This window comes from Anabrus simplex, chromosome 10, assembly GCF_040414725.1.
Source record: "Anabrus simplex isolate iqAnaSimp1 chromosome 10, ASM4041472v1, whole genome shotgun sequence".
In the NCBI taxonomy this organism is placed as follows: Eukaryota; Metazoa; Arthropoda; class Insecta; order Orthoptera; family Tettigoniidae; genus Anabrus; species Anabrus simplex.
This window is the reverse complement of record NC_090274.1, coordinates 3,560,534-3,587,489: the sequence shown is the minus strand read 5'-3', so window position 1 is coordinate 3,587,489 and position 26,956 is coordinate 3,560,534. Positions and strand designations below refer to the sequence as shown.

The 26,956-nt window shown below is 38.3% G+C and overlaps 1 protein-coding gene across 1 annotated transcript in view; it reads left to right on the top strand.

Annotated features, from left to right (window-relative positions):
- The window catches only part of LOC136882098 (uncharacterized), a 66,338-nt gene extending 41,765 nt beyond the window's left edge, over nucleotides 1-24,573 (top strand). The window contains exons 3-4 of the mRNA XM_067154624.2: nucleotides 20,883-20,944; nucleotides 23,861-24,573. Coding sequence (XP_067010725.2) covers nucleotides 20,883-20,944; nucleotides 23,861-23,864 — 66 coding nt within the window. The 3' untranslated portion in view covers nucleotides 23,865-24,573. The remainder of the gene's footprint in view (nucleotides 1-20,882; nucleotides 20,945-23,860) is intronic.
- The last annotated feature ends 2,383 nt before the right edge of the window (nucleotides 24,574-26,956 follow it).

Here is a 26,956-nt window from a genome sequence, read left to right as displayed (position 1 = left end):
AATACATGGATGTTGGAAAGGCTCTTCAGTTTTTTGGAACAAGGCAATTGTTGCGCGTGGAGGCTTAGGAAACCAGAGAAGCGCTATATTATGTTAAAAAATAGAGATCCTTAAAAAAGTCCCGTGCGTCATATAAATTGTGGAAATGGAAATCGAAAAAACTTGGTTCTTAAGCGATAATGTTGTTCATTCAGAGATCAATTGAAAATAAAGAATCGTAACATTGTCTATTAATTCTAGTTTATAAACATCTTGAGAAGACAATGTTACGATTCTTTATTTTCAATTGATCTCTGAATGAACAACATTATCGCTTAAGAACCAAGTTTTTTCGATTTCCATTTCCACAATTTATACGACGCACGGGACTGTTTTAAGGATCTCTATTTTTTAACATAATATAGCGCTTCTCTGGTTTCCTAAGCCTCCACGCGCAACAATTGCCTTGTTCCAAAAAACTGAAGAGCCTTTCCAACATCCATGTATTTTGACGTCTATCAATACCTTATAAAATACGACGTAATCTTCTTCGAATATACAACAGCTAAGAAGAAGCCAGCATTCAACCTACTATTCTTCTTTATTACATCATTTAGTGCACAGTGGTCTTTTATAATATACGGCGCACCAAACTTTACATAACTTCCGCTCAGTGCTTCGTCAATTGGAAGAGTTATTATTTTTAATATATCTCTACTCAACTTCCCACATGGTATGTACCTTTAAAAAGACTGTACTTGTGTTTACATTGTTTATGTTTTCTTCGATATTTACGCTTTAATTTACTTCAGGCTGATGATGACCTATTACTAGGTCGAAACTAGTCCCTATGTAATTTTCATTTTGTATTGAAAAGGTGGACCAATAATAATATATTATTTTACTCTATTGTAAATGTTTTTAAGGAGGCTACTCAAGTAGCAGGGTTCCTGTTGCGAAAGCGAGCATTCCAAATACAGGGCAACATGCTGTTATTAGCCGGCAGAAAATCCCACTAGTTTTACGAGTGTTTCGGGTACGGGACATTCTGTTTGTCAGTCCGCAGTATTCGAGTGATACTGCATCATACAAACTGGTGGTGATCATACGGGAATAGGGCAGCTGGCCGCAAGTATATACAGTGTCCGAATGCAACGTGCGTTACCGCGGTAACAGAAGTGCACTTCAAGCGCCCAACTAGTCTCGCAAAGCATTTCGCGGACCAAAAAGCGGCAAGTTTCCGCAGGTAGAAGAGGATCTGCTTAAATATATGATTTTGTTCCGCAACGTTGGATAAGCCATTTCTCATGAAATGCTGTATTGTAAAGAATGAGAAATAGCCGCTGCACATGGAATCAGTGTCTCGGATTTGAAGGTTAGCCGAGGCTTGAATAATTTTACAGTATGTAGAGAAATGGACTCTCTCTTCGACGAAGAACAACATTATGCCAAAAATGATGAATGATTTCAACCATTTTCATCGCCTTTTGATTGAGAAGCGCAAAGTGAAGGAATATTTGATCTCCCTTACAGGAACCGCAGGTCACACGCCTATGAGTTTCCATATGTCACAAAGTCGAACAGTTGATAAGAAAGGGCTATCGAGTGTTATCGTACGCGCTACCGGAAGCAAAAAACAATGATGTACTGCAGTGCTTGCTGTAAGAGCTGATGGCAGAAAGCCTCCACCTCACATTGCTCTAAAACGAAAACAATGCCTAAAGCGAAATTTCCGCGAGTGATGCACGTTCGTATTCAAGAAAAAGGGTGGATGGACACGTCACTCGTGCAAGATTGGATACCAATTATTTGGGGTAATGTAGCAGGGTCCCTCCTTCGATGCCAGCCCCTTCTCGTGTTGGACAGTTTTCTTCTTTTTGCCGGTATGTCATTGTTATGACATTACATGAATTGTACTTTTATTAGTTCATGTTTATTTCACTTCAGGTCGTATTGTCAGCTCGTAACGTGAAAAATGTTTTGATACGTCAAACCCACGTGTCGAACTTACCTTATTTGACTTTTCAGAAGAAATCTCACGCCGGAATTTTGCGCCGAATAACTATAACCGCAAATGAGTTGAACCATTTAAATAATTTATAAATATCTGAATTCCTTGAATAATTTACGCATCTGAAGTTTTTGCTTGTATTTTTCATCAAAAAGTTTGTTAATTACGCGAGAAAATACGGTATTATGCATTTTGTTGCGTGTGTCGGTGTGGTATAAATATTATTATTCGTATGGAAGTGTCATAAATGAGAAAGATTAAGTACATTTTCAGGTAATCATTTTTATGTTTTCTTAGTTTAAGGTTTTAAAATTAATTGTCAGTTCGCATTGTACCTCTAGATATATATGCCTTTTATCCTGACGTTTTTCATCTAGACCGTGGTGGAATATATGTGATGAAATCCAAGAATTAAAAATCTTCCTATTTTTGGTTTCTAAATGTTGGCAGGTATGGAATATCATAGCTCTCATAGTGCATTGGCACTGCTGGTGGCTTCAAGTAGCCTATGCAGTGGCCTCCACGGTATGCACTGGCCTTACGTCTTGGGAGGTGTGCTAAGTCCCAACTGACGAGCCCAACTTAGCACACGAGGGCGAAGCGCAGGCAACCAAGAATGAGTTAGCTGGAATATTTATAATGTCCAATAACGGACCATGATATTGATTATTTGTTGTCGTAACGATATATTAAATCTTTAATTTCATCATTTAACTAGGTAACTTCCGTTAAAAACCTATAAACAAATGACGATCAACAAACGCATTTGGGGTACTACTCGTGAGACATCTATCGGTAGTGTTTCTGTACATCCCTATTGAACCCAGGACTCTCTGGACCATGGAGCCGAACCTTGAGTTTCATTCATTGAAAGCCATACAGTATTTATGATCATTTTATTATCCCAAACGGAAACTTGACACCATTTTTTCACGTACAGGGTGCGCACAAAGTCCGTGTACCACTACTCATTGTCAGACACCCATTGTTATCGACTTTAATTGTTAACAGCATTTAGTGCCAAGATAATGAAAGAATGGCTGATGCAAATGATTATAGGATTGAGAAATGTTTGCTGGGCGCTGTGTGCGTTCATGAGTGTAAAATTAGTGGCAAATTGATTAAAAATGCGAGGGACGATTTCGTTGCACGGTTTGTGAAAGCAACACCGACAAAGGAGATGTTGTTAGTGTGGGAAAGTAAAGCCTTTTTAATGGGCAGTGTTCACAATGTGCCATCCACTGGACTTAAACTTTGTGCTGACATGGAAAAATCTATCGAACAGTCTCTGGTCAGATCCATATGGAAAGGTGCGTTACAGTTGGGGATGCTGGAATCAACGCTGAGGAAACATATCAAAGTGGATCTGATAATGAGGTGTTGGCGTCCATTGTCAGTGAATTATCAGATGATGATTTGGAGAGACGTGTTGACGCTTGTGGTTGAATGCTACAACAATTCCAAATAATGGCTCAGAAGGCAGAAGTCATGTTCACTGACGAATGTGCAGTTTATCGCAGCTCTTGTAGTCACATTGTCTGGGGAAAAGAAAATCCACATTTTTTTTCAAGAAATTGAGTGAAACCCACCTCACGTCATGGTCTGGGCTGGAATAATACGAACGCATCTGTTTGGGTCTCATTCTGTTAATCAGAACAGTTATCTCCAGATGATTAATGACTGGCTCATCTGGCAGCCTGAAAATGCGGGAATCTTAGACGTTGTTTGGTTTAACACAATGGGCCGCTGGCTCACTTCACAGTGGCTGTCTGACACTGAATGCAGTCTTTGGGAATCGCTGGATCGGTCCAGGATTGGACAATGGTCCAGCTCTTCTTCGGTGGCCACCAAAGAGCTGGGGTTACGTCAAGGAAGGGGTGAGGAAGCAGCGATGTGTTGGAACTGATGATTTGAAAAAAGCGGTGCACGAAGCTTTGTAGACAGTGACGCCAAGGATGTTGCTTAATGTGAGCATCAGAACATGGCGACGTATTCAGCTGTGGAGGAACACATACAGATATTTTAGATTCCTAAGATGCGAATAGAAATAAATAAATAACGAGTATATGTCAGTTTGAGTTGAGTTTAATTTAATATACTGGTATACCGTGCACTCTGTAGCTGTTTCTAGTCTGCTGAAACTAACTGAGAAAATCTATATATCAAAGAGTTCACTAAAAACAGCTTATGGCTTGTCCGTCCGTGCTACTGGACCGATTTAATTCATTTTTGTTTTATTCTCTCCCGAATTAGTTGCCGGTGGATCATGAGACATTGGCGTGTCTCTAGGTTCAGTCAGCTCTGAGTAATGAATTAAATGATCGCTCCACTAATTGCGGGCCAAGGCTTATCCTAACCCGCAATACTTAGCAGGTTGCTATGCAACGAACACATTCATTAATGTTTTGATACCTGAGGTTTTCATCCTAAGTAATGTTATTGCATGCAGCCACGTTTGATTACTACCGGTCAATTACAAAAGAATACTATTCCCTGCTAGATACTCTGATTCTCTAACCTTTCTCAGCTTCCAAATATATTCAACAGATGGCAGAGCATTGTTAGGAACTTACATGCAGCTAGGAGAAAACAGTCCACGTACAAACAGACCCCATCATGACGTATCTGGGAACACCTATCCAAGGATAACCTAGCTTCATAGAAAGAGTGAAGCTCACGAGACCACTGTTCTGTATAGAAGAACTGCGATTAAAAGTCCCTTTCCTTCTACGACACAATACCAAGATTTACATCAAGAACTGCGGGATAAAAAAGCAAATATATGGATAGACTTTCTCGAAACAGACGGCATGACGAACTGTTGCGTATCATAACGCCGTAAGACCATTGAAAAGGGCAGGCTGAACAATATGACTACAACAGGCATATCAAGACGAATTATCTCACCTGTTTATAACGAATGCTGCGGGTCCTCTAGTACTACCTGAAAGAGAAAACATATGGCAACAGCATTACATGTGCAGTGGAAACAACTTAAGATAGAATGACTCGTTGCATTCTTGAAGAACATCAGATGCGTTTTCTCTTTCAGGTAGAGTATACATGTATTTATTCAAAGTTAGTTTCAGCAAACTCAGGCTTCAGATTTCACAGATTTCTCTCTCTAGTCAAGCAAAGCTGAAGTGTTGCAATATGTGAAGGTAAATAAGCCACTGCTGCTAGACTTCATGGGTGCAAAGTAATTATAGCCCTTCATGGGCACTTTACTCCTACACCACTAATATCAATGCATTGAAACTTTGCGCATGTATTTAGTGATATCTCCCCAACCCATAGAAAGAATATGTAATATCCAGTTTATGTAAACTGAATTTTTAATTTAAGCTGAAAAATAATTTTTTATAATGTTCTAGTCTTTTTAGGTACACTTTTCTCAGAAAATAGCAGACAGAGTGCAACTGTTATACAGATTTACAGAGTAGGTGAAATTTTTTTTCATAGTTTTATTACTTTGGTTATTTTTTGTGGGGATGATATCATTTTGTTTCCAGTTATATTTCACATATTGAGTATATAATGACTCCATGCATACCCATAAAAAATAAGTTCACTAGTTTCTGAGAAATTTGTACCCGAATGTAAAAACCTGTATAAACTGGACTTTACAGTTTCCCTGGTTTGAGGAGATGTCACTAAATGCACGTGCGAAGTTTCAATGCATTGAGATTAGTGGTGTAGGAGTAAAGTGGCCTCAAAGTTTGTGCTCAGTCCTAAGTTGAACTCTACTAGGCATTGCACCACATGCGCCACTGGGAGATAGTGGGTTCGGCGGCCTTGAAGATGCTTTTCCATGGTTTCCGCTTTTCATATCAGGCAAATGCTAAGGCCACGATCACTTTCCTCCCACTCCTAGCCCATTCTTGTTCCATCGTTGCCACGAGATCTGTCTGTGCCGGTGCGACATGAAGCAAATTGCAGGTTATAAATTTCATTTTTTTCGTATTGAAGATCTACTTGTGATACAAATTATTATCATTTTTTACATAATATTGTGTATTGAATAGGTAGTATTTAATGAAATTATAATACCTTGTAAAGCAAATTGTAAAAATTACCTGGGTCAGAGCAAAATACTTTTACTTTATAAAAACCAGTGCAACGGTAACAGCTTCCTGTTTGAAATGGTCTGTAGACAACTTTAATGATCTGGGCTGATTAAATATTTTATTTATTTATGTATAGTAAGGCTCACCTGGTGCAAGTGACCTGCACATGTCCGTAATTCCTTTTGGTGGGGGTGATAGAATAACACCCACGGTATCCTTTGTCTGTTGTAAGAGACGACTAAAAGGTGCCCTAAGGGCTCTCAACTTGGAAGCATGGGTTGGCGACCACGGGGCCCTTAGCTGAGTCCTGGCATTGCTTCCACTTACTTGTGCCAGGCTCTTCACTTTCGTCTATCCTATCCGACTTCCCTCGGTCCGCTCTTGTTCCTTTCTGACCCCGACACAATTAGAGCATTCAAGGCTTCAGGAGTCTTTCATTTTCACGCCCTTCGTGGCCCTTGTCTTCCTTTGACCGATACATTCATTTTTCGAAATGTCAGACCTTTTCCATCTTCCCCTCTGATTAGTGTTATATAGAGAATTGTTGCCCAATTGTAGTTCCTCTAAAGACAGTAATAACCACCACCACCTGCGCATGCGAGTGTGAGGTTATGATTATAATGAGGTAGGGGGAGGTTGTTTTCACATAGCCTAGCCTATAGCATAGAATAAAGGAAGAGAAAGAATGAGAAGATGCTGGCAGAGAATGAAGGCAGGGAGGCCTAAAAGTACCGTGAAGATTTTCAAACATGGTCCATTGGTGGCCGAAATGGAGGGAATAAAAAACATAAATAGTATAGCACCAAACTTTGGAAGATCCATAATATATCTCTTATGTACAAAAATTAATCCAAAACGAAAAATATTCAAAACCACATGAGTTGGCCGTGTGGTTTGTGGTACAGTGCTATGAGATTATATTCGGGAGATAGTGGGTTCCAAACCTACTGTCAGCAGCCCTGAAGACAGTTTTCCATCAGGTAAACCCTTGGGCTGTACCTTAATCAAGGCCACAGTTGCTTCCTGTACCTGGCGTCATGAGACGTGTCTGTGTCCGGGTGACATAAAACAGATTGCAAAAGAATATTCAGACATTTATGAAGGACCCTGATATACACAGGGTGAACTGTACAAACCCAATGCAATGAAAACCTTGCATTTTATATATTTACATAACATGAATCAAGGAAAATTCTAGTGCAGGTAATTTCTGGGAAAATGTCCACCGTACAGAAACACTAATACATGAGGTTTGGAAAAATAAAGATGTAGTGGAGAAGTGCTTGTAAAGTCTGTCAACTCTTCAGTAGGCCGGGCTGAGTGGCTCAGACGGTTAAGGCGCTGGCCTTCTAACCCCAACTTGGCAGGTTCGATCCTGGCTCAGTCCGGTGGTATTTGAAGGTGCTCAAATACGACAGCCCCGTGTCGGTAGATTTACTGGCACGTAAAAGAACTCCTGCAGGACTAAATTCTGGCACCTCGGCGTCTCCGAAGACCGTAAAAGTAGTTAGTGGGACGTAAAGCAAATAACATTATTATTATTACTCTTCAGTAGCTGGTGATAGTGCAGACCATATAATCTTCTTACTGAGCCAGCCATTAGCAATGAGCAATTTGTCATTTCCTCATCATCTTTTATTCTTAATAATTTACTTTTCCTGTTCTAGTGTCAGATATTAGTAAGTCCAAACAGTGTGTGTTCTTCTGTTCTCATAATTTGTTATACTCTAAGGCAACTACATTCCTAAGCGGTCCCTTTGTGTTATATAAAAGCTATCTAACGGACCTAGAGTAAAACGGAACGTCGAAATTGACGAACAGACAGCCAGATGGCGTCATATCGAAATGTCTGCACATGGTAGCTGAAGCCATACGATTATTATTATTATTATTATTTATTATATAAAAGCCGCCAGATTCAGGAGGAGAAGGGGAAAAGAGGAAGTATTCACACGCAGAAAGACATTTTCCACGGTTCTTGAATTGACTTTCGAAATATCCTCAAGGGGACCGCTTAAGTTCTTGAGTTGATGCCAGGGTATTACATTTTACAAGGGCTGTGTGCTGCAGTAGAGCAGCTGTACAACTAAGGAATTGCCCTCGTGAGTTGTGAACTGTCACTTTAGAAGTAAAGCTGTTGGAAGCATAATTACCCAGGTCAAGTGGATAGCAGAGCCGCATCATCATGATCGTCATTCCTACTTTTACAGATATATATACCATATTTACTCGCATATTGTACCTGCAAAAAGTAAGGGGTGTTCCATCTTGTATAGCGAATATATGACTTTAAGGCATACATAACAGTGTATGGTGACCTTTACTTTTAGGTGTACAATACATACTGTATTTACTCAAATGATGGCCGCCGCCATGTAATCGACGGATCAGAGTTTTCCCCTTCAAATTTTGAAAGAAGTTTACTCGTAATGGGCACATTTCATTTTCCATAACATTGGTCTTTGTAGGTAATCTCAGAATTCGATGGATTGTTGCATGCAGTAAAACTATTAAACGAAGCATTTATTTGCTTAGTATATACGCGCGCAGTAATTATTACTGATGACGAGAAATGAATCACGGAGTAGTCATGATCAGAATAAAGTTTTTAAACAGGTGGTCAAATTTCTAATTGTGACTGATACATTTCAGCGTTACATAAAATCAGCTTCATGGTCCGTATCGCACTTCAATAGATTCACAATTAAGTATTTATTTTCCACCTAGTCGATACAATGATTGCTTAAGGCAATTTTTAATGGTCAAAAGTGGTACATGTTTCGTATATTATCAACATCTTCAGCCACATAACACTGTTTAGATGAAAAATGTATAAAATTGACAAAGTAATGCTTTAGAGGAAGTGTCCTTAAAATTAACATAAGATTGACAAGATTAAAACAAACAAATAACTCAAGAGAAAATATATAAATTATTTCTACAATAGAAAGCAGTCGTCAAGGAAACACTTGTACAATATTCCATAGAGAAATTGTCCTAATAAATATTCTTTTCTTAACAATTCATGAAAAAAGATCAATTTATAAATTAAAAATTATACAATTTATAAGTAATTATCGAAATGAAGAAATCCTGATATCACAGTGCGGCTCTTATTATTAATGTAGATGAAGATATAACTAATTCCTAGTTGTCAAATCTTATTAAGCCTGCTTTCCTTTGGAATAGTAACTCCTGTCATTCTTTCACAGTTTTGCGCCGGGTGTAATATTGATGATGCGTTCTTCCTTGCTCTTGCACCTGAGGAGGTGGAGGAGCGGGGGATATAGGTGTGTCAAGAACTTCCTTGCTGTCACCTATAGCTTCAACTGAGGAGGAATAAGTTGTAGGGCTATCTGTAGGAGGAGAAATTCCAATTCTTTTTTCGTGATCCTTCTCAAGCATTTTCAAATATACTAGAATTTGATAATATAATGGATTCTTATATTCTACAGCCTCATTAAGGTTATCATTTTTCTTTACAAGTTGGTGTAGATGAATGTACAGGTCTTCATATGTGTTCATTAAGCTGCCCTTTTTTAACTTTTTTATCAATTTTTTATCAATTTATAAATTGTATAATTTTTAATTTATAAAATTTATAAATTGATCTTTTTTCATGAATTATTAAGAAAAGAATATTTATTAGGACAATTTCTCTATGGAATATTGTACAAGTGTTTCCTTGACGACTGCTTTCTATTGTAGAAATAATTTATATATTTTCTCTTGAGTTATTTGTTTGTTTTAATCTTGTCAATCTTATGTTAATTTTAAGGACACTTCCTCTAAAGCATTACTTTGTCAATTTTATACATTTTTCATCTAAACAGTGTTATGTGGCTGAAGATGTTGATAATATACGAAACATGTACCACTTTTGACCAGTAAAAATTGCCTTAAGCAATCATTGTATCGACTAGGTGGAAAATAAATACTTAATTGTGAATACATTTCAGCGTGCCGGAATACCTACAGTAGTCAGTTGATAAACTTCTTACACAGCGAGGGGCTCAGAAGATTGAGGCGCTGGCCTTCTGACCACAACTTGGCAGGTTCTATCCTGGCTCAGTCCAGTGATATTAGAAGAGGCTCAAATATGTCACCTTCATGTCAGTAGATTTACTGGCTCGTAAAAGAACTCCTGCAGGACAAAATTCTGGGACATCAGTGTCTCCGAAAACCATCAGAAAAGTAGTTAGTGAAACATAAAAAAACAACATAATCATCATGTGTTTTGTTGTGCAACACCCCCTTTATAAAATAATTGAATGAATTGCATCATAGGGACGTGTGCACACAAGAGCAATATTGAAAGAGCAATAATTCATAACAAATCAGAATAATAACACAACAAATAAGGAAGAGTACAGGAACCAACCCAAAATGGAACGAGAGAGGAGAGGATCAAGGGACTACGGGGCAAAGCAACATCAAAATGACACCAAAATTTTCATAAAATTATAATAAAAATATAATTCATAAATAATGGTTATCATTATACGTCAAATTTAAAAAAAATTAAACAACTCGGAGGAAGCATTAAACGTGCAAAAAAAAAAACACAGCATTACGAAGTAAAATGAAAATTCATGTAAATCAAATAAAATTCCTAATAAATAGTTCTTTTCTGTTCCAAAAAAAAGATTTTATATATATATGTACTGTATATACTGATGCATCAGCTTAACTTAATAATTATTATTAATAGACACATGTCTGAAGTCTGTTAATATTAAATTAATTTAAAATTTAATACAGAAAATTGAAGCATTTGAAATGAAAATCGAGAGCTTTTGACAGCACCCCAGTGAAAAATAAGATCCCACCAATCCACATATTAATGAAGAAACCTGACGTATCACCATTAACACAGAACACGGCAAATACAGACATAATGTCCCCTCAGGAGACATGCCCAGAAAATAAACATACGTCCCAAATAAAACCAAAATCTAAGACCACAATGTCATGTTAATGAGAGGCAATAAATAAAAATACCGACACATCATTTACCGGATAGAACCAGTTCACATAACGTCACCTTGAACCAAAAAAAATAAAATTGCAGTTTCAGAAGGAAACAGTCATAATAATATTCATGGAGCAATCCACAAGAAGTTCTTGCGCCGGCGACAATTCACAATATCCCCAATAATGACAATAATAAGTTACGTAACCATCAGGCCCGAACAGAAAACACAACAATACTGAGCAGGAGCGATAAGATAAGGACTAGGCTTCATATCTTTCGCACTCGGGTTGTCTAAGCCCTCGATTAAAATGAAAAATTACAATGGCATTGTTGACAAACGTTAACGTAAATGTGGGTTTACTAAAATAATTAGAACAAGGATCTCATTAAAGGCCCGCAATAGGGATGAAAATAAACTCATTAAGCCTAAATAAATATTCTCAGAGAGAGAAAAACAAATTTTAAAATTGACAAAAATAATAATAATAATAACTAAAAAAAACTTTAGAAACTAGTGTAAGCGTAGTGTTAGTTCGAACATGGGCAAATGAAGTGCCAAAACACACGGAAAGATATACCAAAAATTTAGATGAGAATAACGACCAAGATCACACGCGGAATGTGTAACGACACACACCTCGACAGCAAAATTTAAAAGTATACACCAAAGGAACGGCACACACAACAAACAATGGCCATAATAACCCACAAAATACAGAAACAAATAATCCCAAGGGAAAATCAACTTTTCAATCAAGGCGGAGGAGAATTTAGAAATTACCTAGGCAATAATGGCCAACAACGTTACAAACACAGAACACACTGAAACATGACGCCTTACCACCAAACTAAGATATATTTTAAAATCACAAAGGACACACGCACAATCATATAACAAACTTACACAAAATTTGAGCACAAGGAAATGATAACGGCGTACATACCTTAATCCATATATGCCTAGGTAAGGCAACCGTGTTCCAATTATCACTACAACTCACCGGTAAGAAATAAACTTAAGATATTCACATACTTACAACCACATATTTACACAAAGTTACAATAGACCTAATTTACACCTTAACACGAAAATATAATTCCCAGGTGGGAAGAGGTACGGGCATCACCCTATACCAGTCTGCGAATGCATTGTTTTTGCAGCGGGAATGTAAGCCGTGTTCGCGACAGCGTCTTCTCTCCAAATCTTCAAGCCCAGAATGACTCGCTTCCAAGTTCCCCGCTAGGAGTGACACGGAATAGGCCGGATACTCGCCCTGGTGGTCAGTGGCAAAACACACACTGTAGTAGCAAATGTATTCTCGTAGATGATGTAAGAGTATGTGTAGCTGTCCGCAATGCAATTATACTCTTAGAAGTAATAACACACAGTGTAACTATGTGACAAAAGGTTCACTTTTCCTCGTATAGACAGAGTAGATGACCAGTAGGCCAAGCGTTCAAGGTGCTAAGGCACTATCCATCAGAGTCCACGAGATGCAAAGTTTTTAGTAATTCAATACTTCAAACATAGTAGAATTCCAGTCTCATATAATTGTGGAATATCACAGCTCCGTACAATAACTAGGCCGTGAACACGAGGTCCATAGTGGGATGAAATAATTCATAATTACAAGTGCTGATAAGAGACACAATTTAAATACATGTCGCGTAGACAGTAGATTGTCCAAAGTATATGACATAACAAGCGTATTTTGTTAAATAACGCTTCAGTCGCAGTTGGTACACAGCTGATTCTGGTTTTCGATCAATAGAAGGATCGTAGACTCGCTCATAGCAAGATCATCAATACATCTTTTTGTAGTCGCTACTGGTTTGCTATATTGCTGGCTGCCTCTCTGGATCAGTGGTGGAGTGTGGGTTCAAACCCGGCGGAGGTATTCAGATTTTTGAAGGGCAGAAAAAAGTCCATGCTACACTTGATGTCGGCATGTAAAAGATCTCTGGTGACACATTTGTTGTTCACCCAATAAAATTCATTAAAACTTAGCCATAGACGCCCAAGAGAGATTTGGTTTACTCCACCATCTACTAGGTCTAGAGCAGACAGCCACATGCTGCATACAGTACCTGAGCCCATATTATTATTATTTTACCGTTTTTCCCACATCTGTGCTGTCGTGGGTGTGAACTGGGTTGCACAGGTGGATTTGGCCGTAATCACTATTGCGTGTTTCTGTGCTGGTTGGTAGTGTAGTACCTTGTAAGAGGAAAGTATTCGGACAAGCTCAAAGATCCAGTCCCCGAGCCAGAAGAATTAATCCAAACCAAACCCCATGGCACTACAACCCTTGAAGGATCTTGGCTTACCAAGCGACCGCTGCTCAGCCCGAAGGCCTACAGATTACGAGGTGTCATGTGATCAGCACGACGAATCCTCTCGGCTGTTATTCTTGGTTTTCTAGACTGGGGCCGCTATCTCACCGTCTGATAGCTCCTCAATTCTAATCACGTAGGCTGAGTGGACATCGAACCAGCCTTCGGGTCCAGGTAAAAATCCCCGACCTGACCCGGAATCGAACGCGGGGCCTCCAAGTAAGAGGCAGGCACGCTACCTGTACACCACGGGACCAGCAGAAGAATAAATCAGGCGCAATTAAAATCCCTGACCCCAGCCGGGAATCAAACCCAGGACCTTCTGAACCGAAGGCCTCAACACTGACCATTCAGCCAATGAGTCGGATACTTTTTTTTTTCCCTGCTTCTTACAGATTATTTCACATTGAAGATGGTGCTAGTTTTAATGTGTCTATATGTATATATATATATTTTTAGAATTTCTTCCTCTTATAAGATATGCTGAATAGATTTTCATTTTAAGAATTTGTAATGTAAAGTTTGTCTATTTTTGCCAGCTGAGATTTGGTATATTTGCTGTTCAATGCTTTTTCTTAAATCATATCAGTAATAGCAAAAACCATCATTTCTCAACTTAGTTATATACTCAGGCTCTTTGGTATTGATCTCAGGATATTTACCTTTCTGGTACCATAAAAAAATGTGCACTTTTATTTCCTGTTTTCAGTTTTTCCTTTTAGTTGCACCAATATGTGATCATGTTAGGCTGCCTTTTTAAACTGTTTGGTTGCTGGCTGCAAAACACACAGCTTTTAATTTGGAAGCTTTGGTAGAACTGCACTTCTTGTTTTTTGCGTTATCTCCATAATTTTAAAAATTTCTCACTTTTCGACAGCGTGGATTCCTTGTTTGTGTGTGGGACTTGGGGGGGGGGGTCCTTATATGCAAGCTTTAATTTTTTATTTGCCTTGTCCTGAAAAGCTTTGGGTTGGGGTTCTTATATGTTGTGAGAGGGGCAAGACATAGGGGACGTGCACCCCTAGACTATTGTCTCACCCCAGCAGTATAAAAAGGTCTGCCAAACACGCTGCCTAGATAGAAACAGGCGTGTATGTTGGCGGTCTTGGCAGCTGGAGGTAGCCAAAGGTGTGTCTCTGGTGAAATCAGTCTAATGAAGCAAAATCTGCTTTTACAGCCTTCATAATCATAATAAAACATAAATAATGACTACAATAATGGCCTTTGGCCTCCAGGGAGGCCTGGTGCAGGTCTTTCGGGTTGACGCCTTTTAGGCACGTCTGATAATCAAATATAATGTGATGATAAAGATAATAATAATAATACAAACGTTCATCAAATATAAACAACATTTTTGTTCCTGAACATAACAGTTGGTAGCACTGGCCGCGCGCTTTTGCTGTGCTTAGGCAGGACCGTTAGAGGTGGGGAGAGCGTGCTTTTAGATATTTTCCACCGTTTCGTCAGTAATGCTCACGATGTTGGAGCAACAGGTGCAACCCTCCACTGCGCAACACATAATTATAAAATGTCGTGAAGGAAATTTGCCAGAGAATGATTGCTCAGTTTGGTGATCAAGCATGTGTTTGCTTCACATAAAAAGTTAAAGGAAAGATGAGAACGTGTGGAAAATCGGCAACACGATTGCCGTCCTCCAACCAGCATTGCGGGCGAAAACAAGGACATTATTGAGGACGATTGACGGGCAGTGCTGCTTACTACTGCGAACTGTTGAACAAGGCGAGGGTTGCGTATTGCCACGACAATGCACAGCCCCATACTGCAGCTCTAACTGTCTCCAAGCTACAGGAAATGCACTGGACTACACTTGATCATCCCCCTTACAGCCCGGATTTATCGGCCTGCGATTTCCATTTGTTCCGACTGCAGAAGCTCTAGGAGGGCAACGATTTGAAGATGACGAGAGTTTGGAAGACGTCTTGTGCGACTGGCTGGTGACACGACCCTGTTCTGTTTACGATGAGGGCATCAAAAAGCTGCCTATATGCTGGGATAAATGCATTTCCAAAGCAGAAAACTATGTGGAAAAATAAATTGTAGTTGTCTTATGTTTTTCAATAAATAAATTTAATTTTAATAAAAAGTGGAATCCTGTTTATATTCGATCTCCCCTCATATGAATTTTACAATAACAGCACCTTACATGCATTAATTCACTCTTTACAGGAAAACAAAGAACACTGTGACTTGAGATGGGGCATGTTAGATTGTTTGCTGTCTGTGTTTGAAAGACAGGTTCGCAACACAGTCGATTGTAGGCGTTGTACAGGTTAAAGTCTGTCAAATCCACAGATTGCTAGAACGTGGTCAAAGTCGTAACAGAAAAGTAAAGAACACTTGTATACATAAATGGAATCAAACATTGATACAACTTTAAATATTTGCGTGTGCAGTTCAAGATATTGTTGTTAAGGAAGTATTTTATAAAAGTAAATAAATAAATGAATACTGGATTAAAGCCACTATATTTATTTAATGAAGCCAAGCTTTCAGCCAAATTGCATTGGCCTTAATCAGGGCATGTTAAGTTCTGTTTCCGACAGTGAGCAAAGAAACGTGGAAGTCATGACCGTACTATCCACAGCCCACCCCACTAATTAGACTCAAGGATTGTCGTGCTGTAATTCACCGCGCTCTGTCGATGGTTTCGTGAGTGCATCCCGCTGTTCCATGGTGGTGTTATGCACGTATTTCTGCAGTTCAGGTCTCCATGTATTTGATAACTTGAAGCCGTCTTCCCTTTTGATGTTATTTGGGTGCCGCTCTATCTCTTTGGCTTCTCTTACCAGTCGAGCATAGAAGTCTTTTACAGGCGCGATGACCTTCGCCTGGTCAAAGAGTATTTCATGGTCTGTACTGTAGAAATGTTCTGCTATGGCAGACTGGCTTATGGCATTCTCCCTGGAGGATGAAAGAGCGACATTCTTTACCGACCTAATGTGTTCTTTCACCCTGGTACTGACAAGCCTTTTCGTCATCCCAATATATGGGCAACCACAACCACATGGAACTTCATACACGCCCGGTGTTTCAAGATGTGGTTTTTCTTTGAATGGTCGACACAGGGATTTGAGTTTCCGGTCTGTGGTGAAAACTGGAATTATATTGTGCTTCCTAAGAATGCGCCTTATTCTGTCAGTTATACCTGCCACGTAAGGAAGGAATACTTCCTTGTTTTTACTGTAGTCCTGGTTGGTACTATCCCTGTTAGGCTCCTTGTACTTCACAGCTCGTGCTATGTCTCCTGAAGAATAGCCGTTTCTCTTCATGGATGTTGTCAGTTCTCTTAATGCACTTGAGCGGTTATCAGCGTAGTAATTAACGTTCGAAGGAGAGCTGCTTTTTGGCACGGGTGGTGATGTGAGGACTTATGAAGGTATCTTTCAGAATGTGTAGGAGACCTGCAGAAATACGTGCATAACACCACCATGGAACAGCGGGACGCACTCACGAAACCATCAACAGAGCATGGTGAATTACAGCACGACGATCCTTGAGTCTAATTAGTGGGGTGGGCTGTGGATAGTACGGTCATGACTTCAACGTTTCTTTGAATTTCCTTGCTCACTGTCGGAAACAGAACTTAACATGCCCTGATGAGAGCCAATGCAATTTGGCTAAAAGCTCGGCTTCATTAAATAAATATAGTGGCTTTAATCCAGTATTGATTTATTGAGTTATGTTAATACTATGAGCCACGAAAACCTACGTTCATTATTTTATGAAAGTAGTTTACATTTTGGGATTTCATAAAATATGTCCTTGAGCTGGGTGTTTACACTGCAGATGTATCAGCTAAAGCTAGAAGTAAAGGGGAACACTAAGTTAAAAGGGAAAAGAGTCAAGTCAGCCTTGACCCCTCAAATTCTTGAAACTTCTTTGAAAACAGATGGGCTGCCAAGACGGCTGTGCTGCTGTTGCACAACCTGACTTTGATTTTTTCCTTGCACTCGACACACGAGACATTCCTCCCCCCTGCTATTCATCTTATAGATTATTTCACATTGAAGATGGTGCTAGTTTTAATGTGTCCATTTTTTCTGTTAGAATTTCTTCCTCATGTAAAATATGCTGTCTAGATTTTTGTTTTAGGACTATGTAATGTCTTCTTTAAACAACATGTGATCTAAACTCACATCAATAAATATTCATTGTATTGAAAAGGTGGACACTTAACATTTTACAGCACTAGACAAGAATGCTGCCAGAGCCCTTGAACCCATGGAGCACTTTTTAGTCCAGCTGGGTTGCTTACAGTGTTTAGATTGAAAATCAGTTTGGTTTTGAAGTTCCTAACCAACCACTCTTGCTGTTTATAAACTATAAATTTCTTTTTTTTCTGTATCGAAGTGCAATTATAAGAAATAAATTGACAAAATTATGGTTGTGATCTGCTTGTCACATTATGATGTTTTTGTTATTATATATATATTAATATTGTTATTATTCCTGCTACATTGTCTTTGTCTGGTACACACATGTTTTAGTTATCAAATGATCTGTTTAATTCTTATATGGCTGAAGATGCCACTAAGTAGCTGAAACCAGTCTCAAGACTGATGTAATATTATTTAGTTGATATTGCCCCCTTTTTCCCGGACAGGCTCAGCCGGTGAACGAGAGTCCCAAAGGTGATACCAATATAAATGGTCCGTTATTGGACATTATAAATTTTCCAGCTAACTCATTCCTGGTTGCCAGCGTTTCGCCCTCGTGTGCTAGGCTGGGCTCATCAGTTGGTACCTAGCACACCTACCAAGACGCTGGCTAGTGCAGATCATTTCAGATTCCCTATGGGAATCATCATCTATCAGTCCCAAAGGTGGACCGTTCGCAAACTGGTATCACTTATTTTTAGGGACAGTATTCGGGTAGCAAGGACTGACGACAATGGAAAACAAACAATTAAAAATAAGGCTTGACATTTTTTACAAATAGCACTCTTTTAAACAAAATATTATAAACAAGATCTTGATTTTCTTAAACTTTATCTTCTCGTAAGACAGTTTTGTACAATTCTATCTGGCCCTTCCACACTGAAGCCTGATTTACACTGAAATGTAAATAAAAATAAAAATTAGCCTCATCTGGCCTGATGAAAACAAAATTGTTGAGGATGTACCTCATCTTAACCTCATTGAATTAATTCATTTAACAAAACTTGTTATTATGATATAATTTCAACTCAGGAAAATAGAAATTTTGTTTCAATCAAAAGTAATTTTAAAATGATTATAGCGTCTTGAAAATCTCGCAACTAATGTTGAAATATTTACATCATGATCTCGTTTTAATTATTGATAAGCTCCATCTAATTAGAGTAATTTATTACCCAAATTTAAGTAAACTATTTAAAAAAAAATATAATTTCAATCAATTATGTTGATTTGAGCTTTCTCAAATTATTTCTATAACCTTGGATAAATATTCCTTCCATGAAAATCCTTCAAATGATTCAAAATTATTTCTGTCATTTATAAGTTAACATTACACAATGCTTAAATTTTTATTATAATGTTTTAATATGACAACTTTGTTCGTATGAGGTTAAAATAATAAGGGCCTATTCATTTTTAATAATATGTTAATGTAAACTATACTTAATTATCCTATAAAATTTTCTAAACATAATAAGTTCAACCAGGTAAATCAGCACAAACAACGCCAAAATAACCTAGACCCACCGTGATGAACACGCGGTCAGGTTAGAACCACATTTTAATCAATCACAGTAGAAAATATTCCTAGCTACTGCACTCACTCCACACTCGCACATATGATGCATGAATTTATTTACATTATTCAGAATCGAATTCTAGAATTTTAATTTTATCTTCTGACTTTTAGTCATAATCCTATCAATGGAATAGTCGGATGATAGTGTTTGGTAACTCGTAATGTTCAACAATCGGTAGCACGTGATTGAATATTGGCAATCACTTTTAAAAGAAATAGCAGGATTAATACAACGTTACTCGCATAAAGATTCAGCAATTTACTATTCAGAAGAAATGGACAACAATTATCACCCACATTACTAAAGTTAAATAGCAATGTCATGTGGTCTATGGGTAGCGATAAATTATTTTTATCGCTAAATCTCATTAATACTATTTTACACGTGCTCAAAATTCGCAGAACACATTATAACTGAAGACACATGCTTCTTCAAAATAAATCCATAATTTAATCCTACAGGATTTTTGCCATATTCCAGACTCATGATTCATCCACAGAGCACACATTAAATATATCACAAGAACAATAAGTATTATCATCACTCAAGACCATTAATTTCCATTTAACCGGATCTTAAAGTATATTATTATTATCAGTGGTGATTATTAGTTTTGCCATAAGTCTGAATTTAACACTGAATTTGATGACACTGTCCTGCATAAGTCCACAGAAATGCATAAGTAAAAAGCACATTGAAATTTTGTTGAATAAGACTCAATAAAATTCTGTCCCGCACAAGTTCAAAAGATTGTTGCATCCCGGAGATAGTGGGTTCGAACCCCACTGTCGGCAGCCCTGAAGATGGTTTTCCGTGGTTTCCCATTTTCACACCAGGCAAATGCTGGGACTGTACCTTAATTAATGCCACGGGATCTTCCTTCCCACTCCTAGACCTTTCCTGTCCCATCGTTGCCATAAGACCTAACTGTGTCTGTTCAACGTAAAGCAAATTGCAAAAAAAAGTATAAGATATGAATGTTCAGAAATTTAATTCATACAACTTTATTAGTTATGCAGTATTTATTGATAGGACCACTAATAACATGAATATTTGAGAATTAAATTTTATTCCTTCCCCTAAACTACCATTTTGCTCAGTGTGAATATAATAATTTATACCCTGGATTGTAGTAGCTCATTCTCTGACTTTACATACCCGTTTTCATTAAATTCTGTTCAGCCGTTTTCCCGTGATGCATGTACATACATATAGACAGACAGAAATTACAGAAATTAAAAGTGCATTTCCTTGTTACTGTGGATACGACTGATACAGAAATACCATTCTTTTTAAATGCTGAGTAATGTACAGACAAAACTCTTATTTTATATAGGCTTATATAGATTACTACCATTCATTCCAAGAATAAGATTATCATATTTTATACCAACAGTTACATGATAAATGGCCTTTGGATAGTAATATATGGCCTGCAAAACACACTAGGGCTACCTGTGAACGCAGTGATAAAACTAGAAAACCATAATCAACTTGTTATTGTTATGGGTTTTTCCTAATCTCAATAACTCGTTGAAGGTTTTCAGCGATGTAAGGAGTGGGAAGGGAGCGACCGTGGCCGAGCATTTTCCTATCCCATCGCCACCATGAGACCTATCTCCGTTGGTGCGACGTGAAGCAAGTTTAAAAAAAGAAAATCTATGAATGGTTTTACCAATCGTAGAGGAATGGGTTAACCTCAGTACAGACTTGCTAAAGTGCAGAGTAATTTTAACATTTATCTCTCTTCTTTTACAGGCTGAAACGACACATGGAGAGAATACAGCACTGGAGGATGGAGCTACAAAAGGTGGCGAAAGGTAAGTCAAGAGCCATGATACTTACATACAATAAAACTAGATTGCAGTGGCTCGCTCTATTTATAATTATTACTGTGGTTTCTTATCATATTTTTTTCATCGGTACTGAGTTTACTGTGATTTTAGAGATGTATTCTTTTATGTTTTCATAAAAATGGTCTTCTGCTTGTAGCTTTTTTAAAGTTATTACGGGGATTTTATTTTGTAGGGCCCACTTGGTTTACGTGGTTGCTATTTAACGAGGTTGACGTTCATAAAATTAGTATTTTATAAATTCATAGGTTCCCCTTGTTTTTTATCTTTTGGTTTGCTTTGTTTCAAGGTCTTTATTCCGATCCTTTTTGGAAGTTTGTTGTTTTATAGTCTCGGTTTGAATTTTGAATGCTATCTACATGCATGTTTGGTATATAACCTCACACCAACGATGGACAGATAAGATACCGAGTTGTCACTAGCTAATTGCGCAATGTGTAAAAGGAATTTTTAGAATATTACTGGTTTGCATATACATTTATCGAAGTCACATTGAGACAAATTAACCACTGATTATATAGAGGTGTCTGGGGTGCTAAATAGAGGCGATGGCACGACAGGGCAACTAGCCTCATGTCCATCTGGGGTGATCTAATGAAGTATTCCTCGACAGGAATAACTGTACAACATGAATTTCAGAATTAAGAGTATTTAATTTCATTGTATTGTATAAATAGTGTGAAAATTTGAATGGCTTTACAGTACTTATTACCACTTTTTTCACACCAGGCAAATGCTGGGACTGAACCTTAATTAAGGCCACGGCTGCTTCCTTCCCACTCCTAGCCCTTTCCTATCACATCTTCGCCATAAGACCTGTCTGTATTGGTGCGACGTAAAGGAAATAAAAAATAAAAATAAATTGAAGAATTGAATTTTGAAGAACTTAAAGATATATTCCAATTTAAAACATATTCAGCTACTGGTATTAAAAAGTAATGGATATATAATATTGTTATATAGTCTGTGTGAATTCATCAATGCTTGGTGGAAGGATGTGTTGTTCATTTACTCGTATACCTACAGGTTGTGACACAAATAAGTTGACACATTTTAAAAGCAAATATAAAAAGCAAGTTATGTACTATGTTTTTCAAATTTCGCGCACACCTTTCCTGTTTCATGGAAATAACTGTAGAGGTGACACTGTTGCTTCGTCTCCGAGTGCCTGCATTCCAGTGAGCTGTCTTCCACGGCCGACTCTCCGTTCAGCAGCGTGTCAAAACAGTTATCTTTTATTGCAAATCAAAACGTGTTACGTTGACACAAAGAGAATTTCGAGCTGTATTTCAGACTAGGTATGCACCAGCAAGGAACACCGTTCTTCGCTTATACAGAAACTTTGAAGATAAAGGCAGTGTGAAGGAGGTAAAGAGACCAGCACCAGCAGTTCGGTCTCCTGAAAACATCGCCGCACTGAGGGTCACCATGCAACGCAGCCTACACAAGTCAATACGGCGAGCTTCAAGAGGAAGTGGAATGTTGCGCTGTTCAGATCAGTGACCTTCAGTTGTACCTGTACATCACGACTGTACTACACAAGCTAACAGATCTTCACAGGCAGAAGCTGAAGTACTGTTTAACACTGGGTTTTCTGATGAAGCCTACTTTCATCTCAACGGGGCAGTTAATACACAAAATGTGTGGTTTTGGGCTACAGAAAAACCGGACATTATTCATGAAAAAACGACGTACATGGAAAAAGTGAATGTGTGGGTAGCTCTGTCAAGTCATGGGTTTCATTTTTCTTCAGTCAGACAGTTAATGCACAGCGATACGATGACATGCTGGAGAATGAATTCATGCCTCATCTTCTCCCGACTCATATGCAATGCTTCATGCAAGATGGTGCAACACCTGACACAGCCAACAATGTTCTTGAGATTTTGAGGGCAGTATTTGGTGATCGTGTAATGTCTCATCGTTACCCACAGTACAACTGTAATGGCGGATTCTTCTGGCCTCCTTTAAGCCCAGATTTAAATCCTTGGGATTTCTTCTTATGGGGCTATTGAAAAGGAAAACTCTTCGCTTCAAGACCTCAAAGCCGCATGAAAATGTGTGCTCGGAATGTGCAGCTCTGCAGTGAAATTCATGAAGACCTGTGCCACAGTGTCATCAGAAACATGCGTACTCGTCTCTAAGAGGATTTCCGCCGCAATTTAGGCCACTTTGAGCATGTGAAATGTGCAAGATACCTGTGTCTAAAATTTCATTATTGTTCTATGAAAAATAAAGCTGTTATTCTAAAATTAAGTGTGTCAACTATCTGTGCGCCACCCTGTAGAAACAAAATTCTTTGTTGATAGATAAATTCTCCATAATTAATGTGATGTTTACGAAAAACTTAAAATTACAACTTGAAAATCAATTTTATAATGTAATTTTTATTTAATTTGAGACTGTTGGCACAGGAAGTAAAAAAGCACATTAAGATAAATGAAAAAGGACAGAGATAAGGAAGTGATATGGAGAAAAGATTGCACAAGTACGGCTAGAAGGAGAATCACCTATTGCAGGTCACTTCACAAACACTAGCATCAACGAAGTTACATTTCTCTGGATCAATACGCTAATCCCAATTTCAATATAAATGATATTACAGAAAAGACCAATGTTATCTTCAACAAAGTCATTCCCGCCCTAAAAAAATGACTACCTCAAAACCATTAATAAGCAGAGCACAACATGTGCCACAAAACTACCAAATGGCATGCCCAACCTCTCCTCTGCCCCCACAACAACCAGTTCCCCTACCCCTCCATCCACACGCCTCACAGCCGGCATAAGCCCAACGCAGCAAGTTCCAAAACAGAGCACTACCCAACCGCAACAGCAGTAAGTACACACACGTCTTCACTCATACATATTTTTCTTTTACAGATAACCATAATACCAGACACAATATAGACAAGAAAGGAAAAACCACTGCTGTCAGAATTTTAACGTCTTCATCTTATGCTCCTAACACAAACAAGATTTTACCTACCAAGAAACTAAAGTGGACCTTTTAATGTCAAGTGTTTTATTACAATACACCAGCTAAATAAAACACATCGTAAGTCCCATCATTTCTTATAAACATAGTATCAATCGACGCAAACCTATCGTTAATAGCACGACAACTACAAGAAGAAAGCACACGCAAGATATGTACAATTAAACTGACCAAGTTTTAGACTCCATTATATCATATCATCATTCACGAACACCAGCATCAACTGATATTCTTCATAGTCACAAGATATTACCAAGAAAGAAGAAGATATATGCAAGTCACAAACATTAATCAGTGCTTTACATATGTTTTTAGTGCATTTTAATGTGTTTTATGTGTTTGTACAACCGATTAGCTCTTAAGTTTAGTTCAAGTTTTTTATAATCACAACTTAAAACCTCAAGGACATTCATACTTACGTACGGCAATTTAAACGATAAATTGTAACTTATATGCCCCATTAGACATATCCGGATATGCCAATCAAAGATGGGAACTTCCTTCAGATATTGTAATGCAATCTATGCAAAACATCAACATTAGCCAGCTGATGATGGCCAAATAGGCCAAAACCAGTACTGTAAGAACTACAAGTATAATAAATTGTATTGATCAGTGGAATCCTTTCTTTCCCATATATGTGTAATCTATCAATATGGACATGAAGCTCATAAATAATGATGTCCAAAGGATGTTTTTTTTGTTTTGTTTTGTTTTGTTTTGTTTTGTTTTGTTTTGTTTTGTTTTTTTTTTTTTCCCTTTTGCACTCCCAAGCAAATGCCAGTACAGTTCCTATTCATAAACCACAGCCGATTCCATCCACTTCCTTTTCCAGTTTCATTCACCATCATTCATTTCTTATTCATTATCTTCTCAACTGAGATTTGCATCAGGAAGGGCAACTAGCCGTAAAAATATGGTATAAAATATAATCTCACTTCATCCCTGATCCCGTATTGGGCTGCGGGGCCAAGGGACAATATGCATTCGATTAATAGTATCAGTAAACATGTATCTGTGAAAGTGCTTCTTCCTTTAAATGAACCCGGGCCAGAGGGCTCGTCTGGTCATCAAAACTCGGCAGTGAAAAGGTTAATAGTTGCCATTCATCACATTTATTAAATGTCAAAACACAGATTTTGTTGGTGGTACCATATACATTTAAATTTATTTATAACACTTTCCTGCGATGGTTTCATTGCTGCCATCCTGTATTGCTTTTTAGGATGTCTTCTGTATCCTGAATCATAATCCGATGTTAATTTTATCACATCATACTTTTTCAAAAATCCTATATTATGTTTATTTCATCACCTGCACTAATGCACTTCTTACGTTGTTAGGAAGAGTGTTGCTTTAATTTAGATTTCCATATTATTTTATTAATTTATTTTATTAATTCGACGTCCTCCAGCCAACTCATAGTCCTGTATTATCAGGCTCAGAGTGTAGAGCCAGCAACTATGTACAATATAGCCAGCAACGCGCGGTTTTGGCTGAGTGGCGTCATTTTCTCGTGCTTCGCCCGCAACAGTCTGAGTTGTGTTTCGCTTGCTAGTGAAAAGAGATTTTTGTCTTCATAAGCGTTCTATATGTGAGTGACGTACTGTGTTAATATTTTTATTGAACTTACATCTATCAACATGCCATGACGTGGCCGCAAGAACAATCCAGATACATTCTGCTTTGTATGTGGAATTTTGGTGCCGATGAGACAGCGGTGCAAAAAATTTAACCGAGTTCGTGAGAAAGGCCTACTGTGCCTACTTTGGCTTGAAACTTGGAGACCAAGACAAACGGCTTGTAGAACCTGTATAGAGCAGTTACGGCAATGGGTGAACGGTAAGCGAACTGCGTTGCCATTTCGTATTCCAGTGGTATGGCGTGAACCCCCAGACCACAGTACTCACTGCTACTTCTGTTCTGTGAATGTGAAGGGATTTAACAGCAGCAACAAAGGTAACATTGTGTATCCAAGCAAAATTCGATCTGCAATTTTACCTGTTCCTCATGGCCCTGATACACCAGTACCACAGCGTCCAGAACATTTACAGGATTGTCCCTCTTCTAAATCTGATGCAGAAATGGCGGGCACAAACTCTGACTGTGATTTCTCACCTGAATGTGTTGAAAAAGAACCAAGACTGTTTGAGCAAATTTCATTAAAAGACTTTGTTCGAAATCTTGGCCTTGCGAAGGAACCTGCCAAGTTACTCGGGTCTAGACTTTGTGAAAGGAACATGTTGGCACCAGCCACGATGTACTATTGGTACAGACATTGCGAACAAGAATTTACACCCTTCTTTTCTAAAGAGGGAGCCTTGGTTTACTGCAACAGCATTCCAGAGGTTATCTTAAAACTAGGAGCACCACAGAATGACCCTATTCAGTGGAGGCTTTTCATCAACACCTCCAAGCATAGTTTGAAGTGCGTTCTTCTTGACAATGAAAACAAACTTGCATCCATTCCTATTGCTCATTCAGTTATTATGTGAGAAATATATGGAAATCTCAAAATGCTGTTATGTAAACTGAAGTACCAGGAACACAAGTGGCAAGTGTGTGGTAATTTCAAAGTGATAGGTATTCTGTTAGGTTTACAAGGAGGTTACACAAAGCACCCTTGCTTTCTGTGTGAGTGGGACAACTCGAGCAAGGTTACATCTCTGGACTCAAAAAGAATGGCCATGTAGACAATGGATTGTAGGGTCAAAAGCATAAAATAAGAAACTCTTGTTCACAAGAACAAAATACTGTTACCTCCACTTCATATCAAACTAGGGCTTATGAAGCAATTCGTTAAGGCCCTAAAGAATAAAGGTGAATGCTTTCAGTACCTATGTCATCGATTCCCAGGCATCAGTAATTCCAAAATCAAGGAGGGTATTTTCACAGGTCCAGATATCAGAAAACTTCTTTCTGATGCTAATTTGAAGATGTTATGTACGCTGCAGAGTGATCGCCATGGACAGCATTCCGGA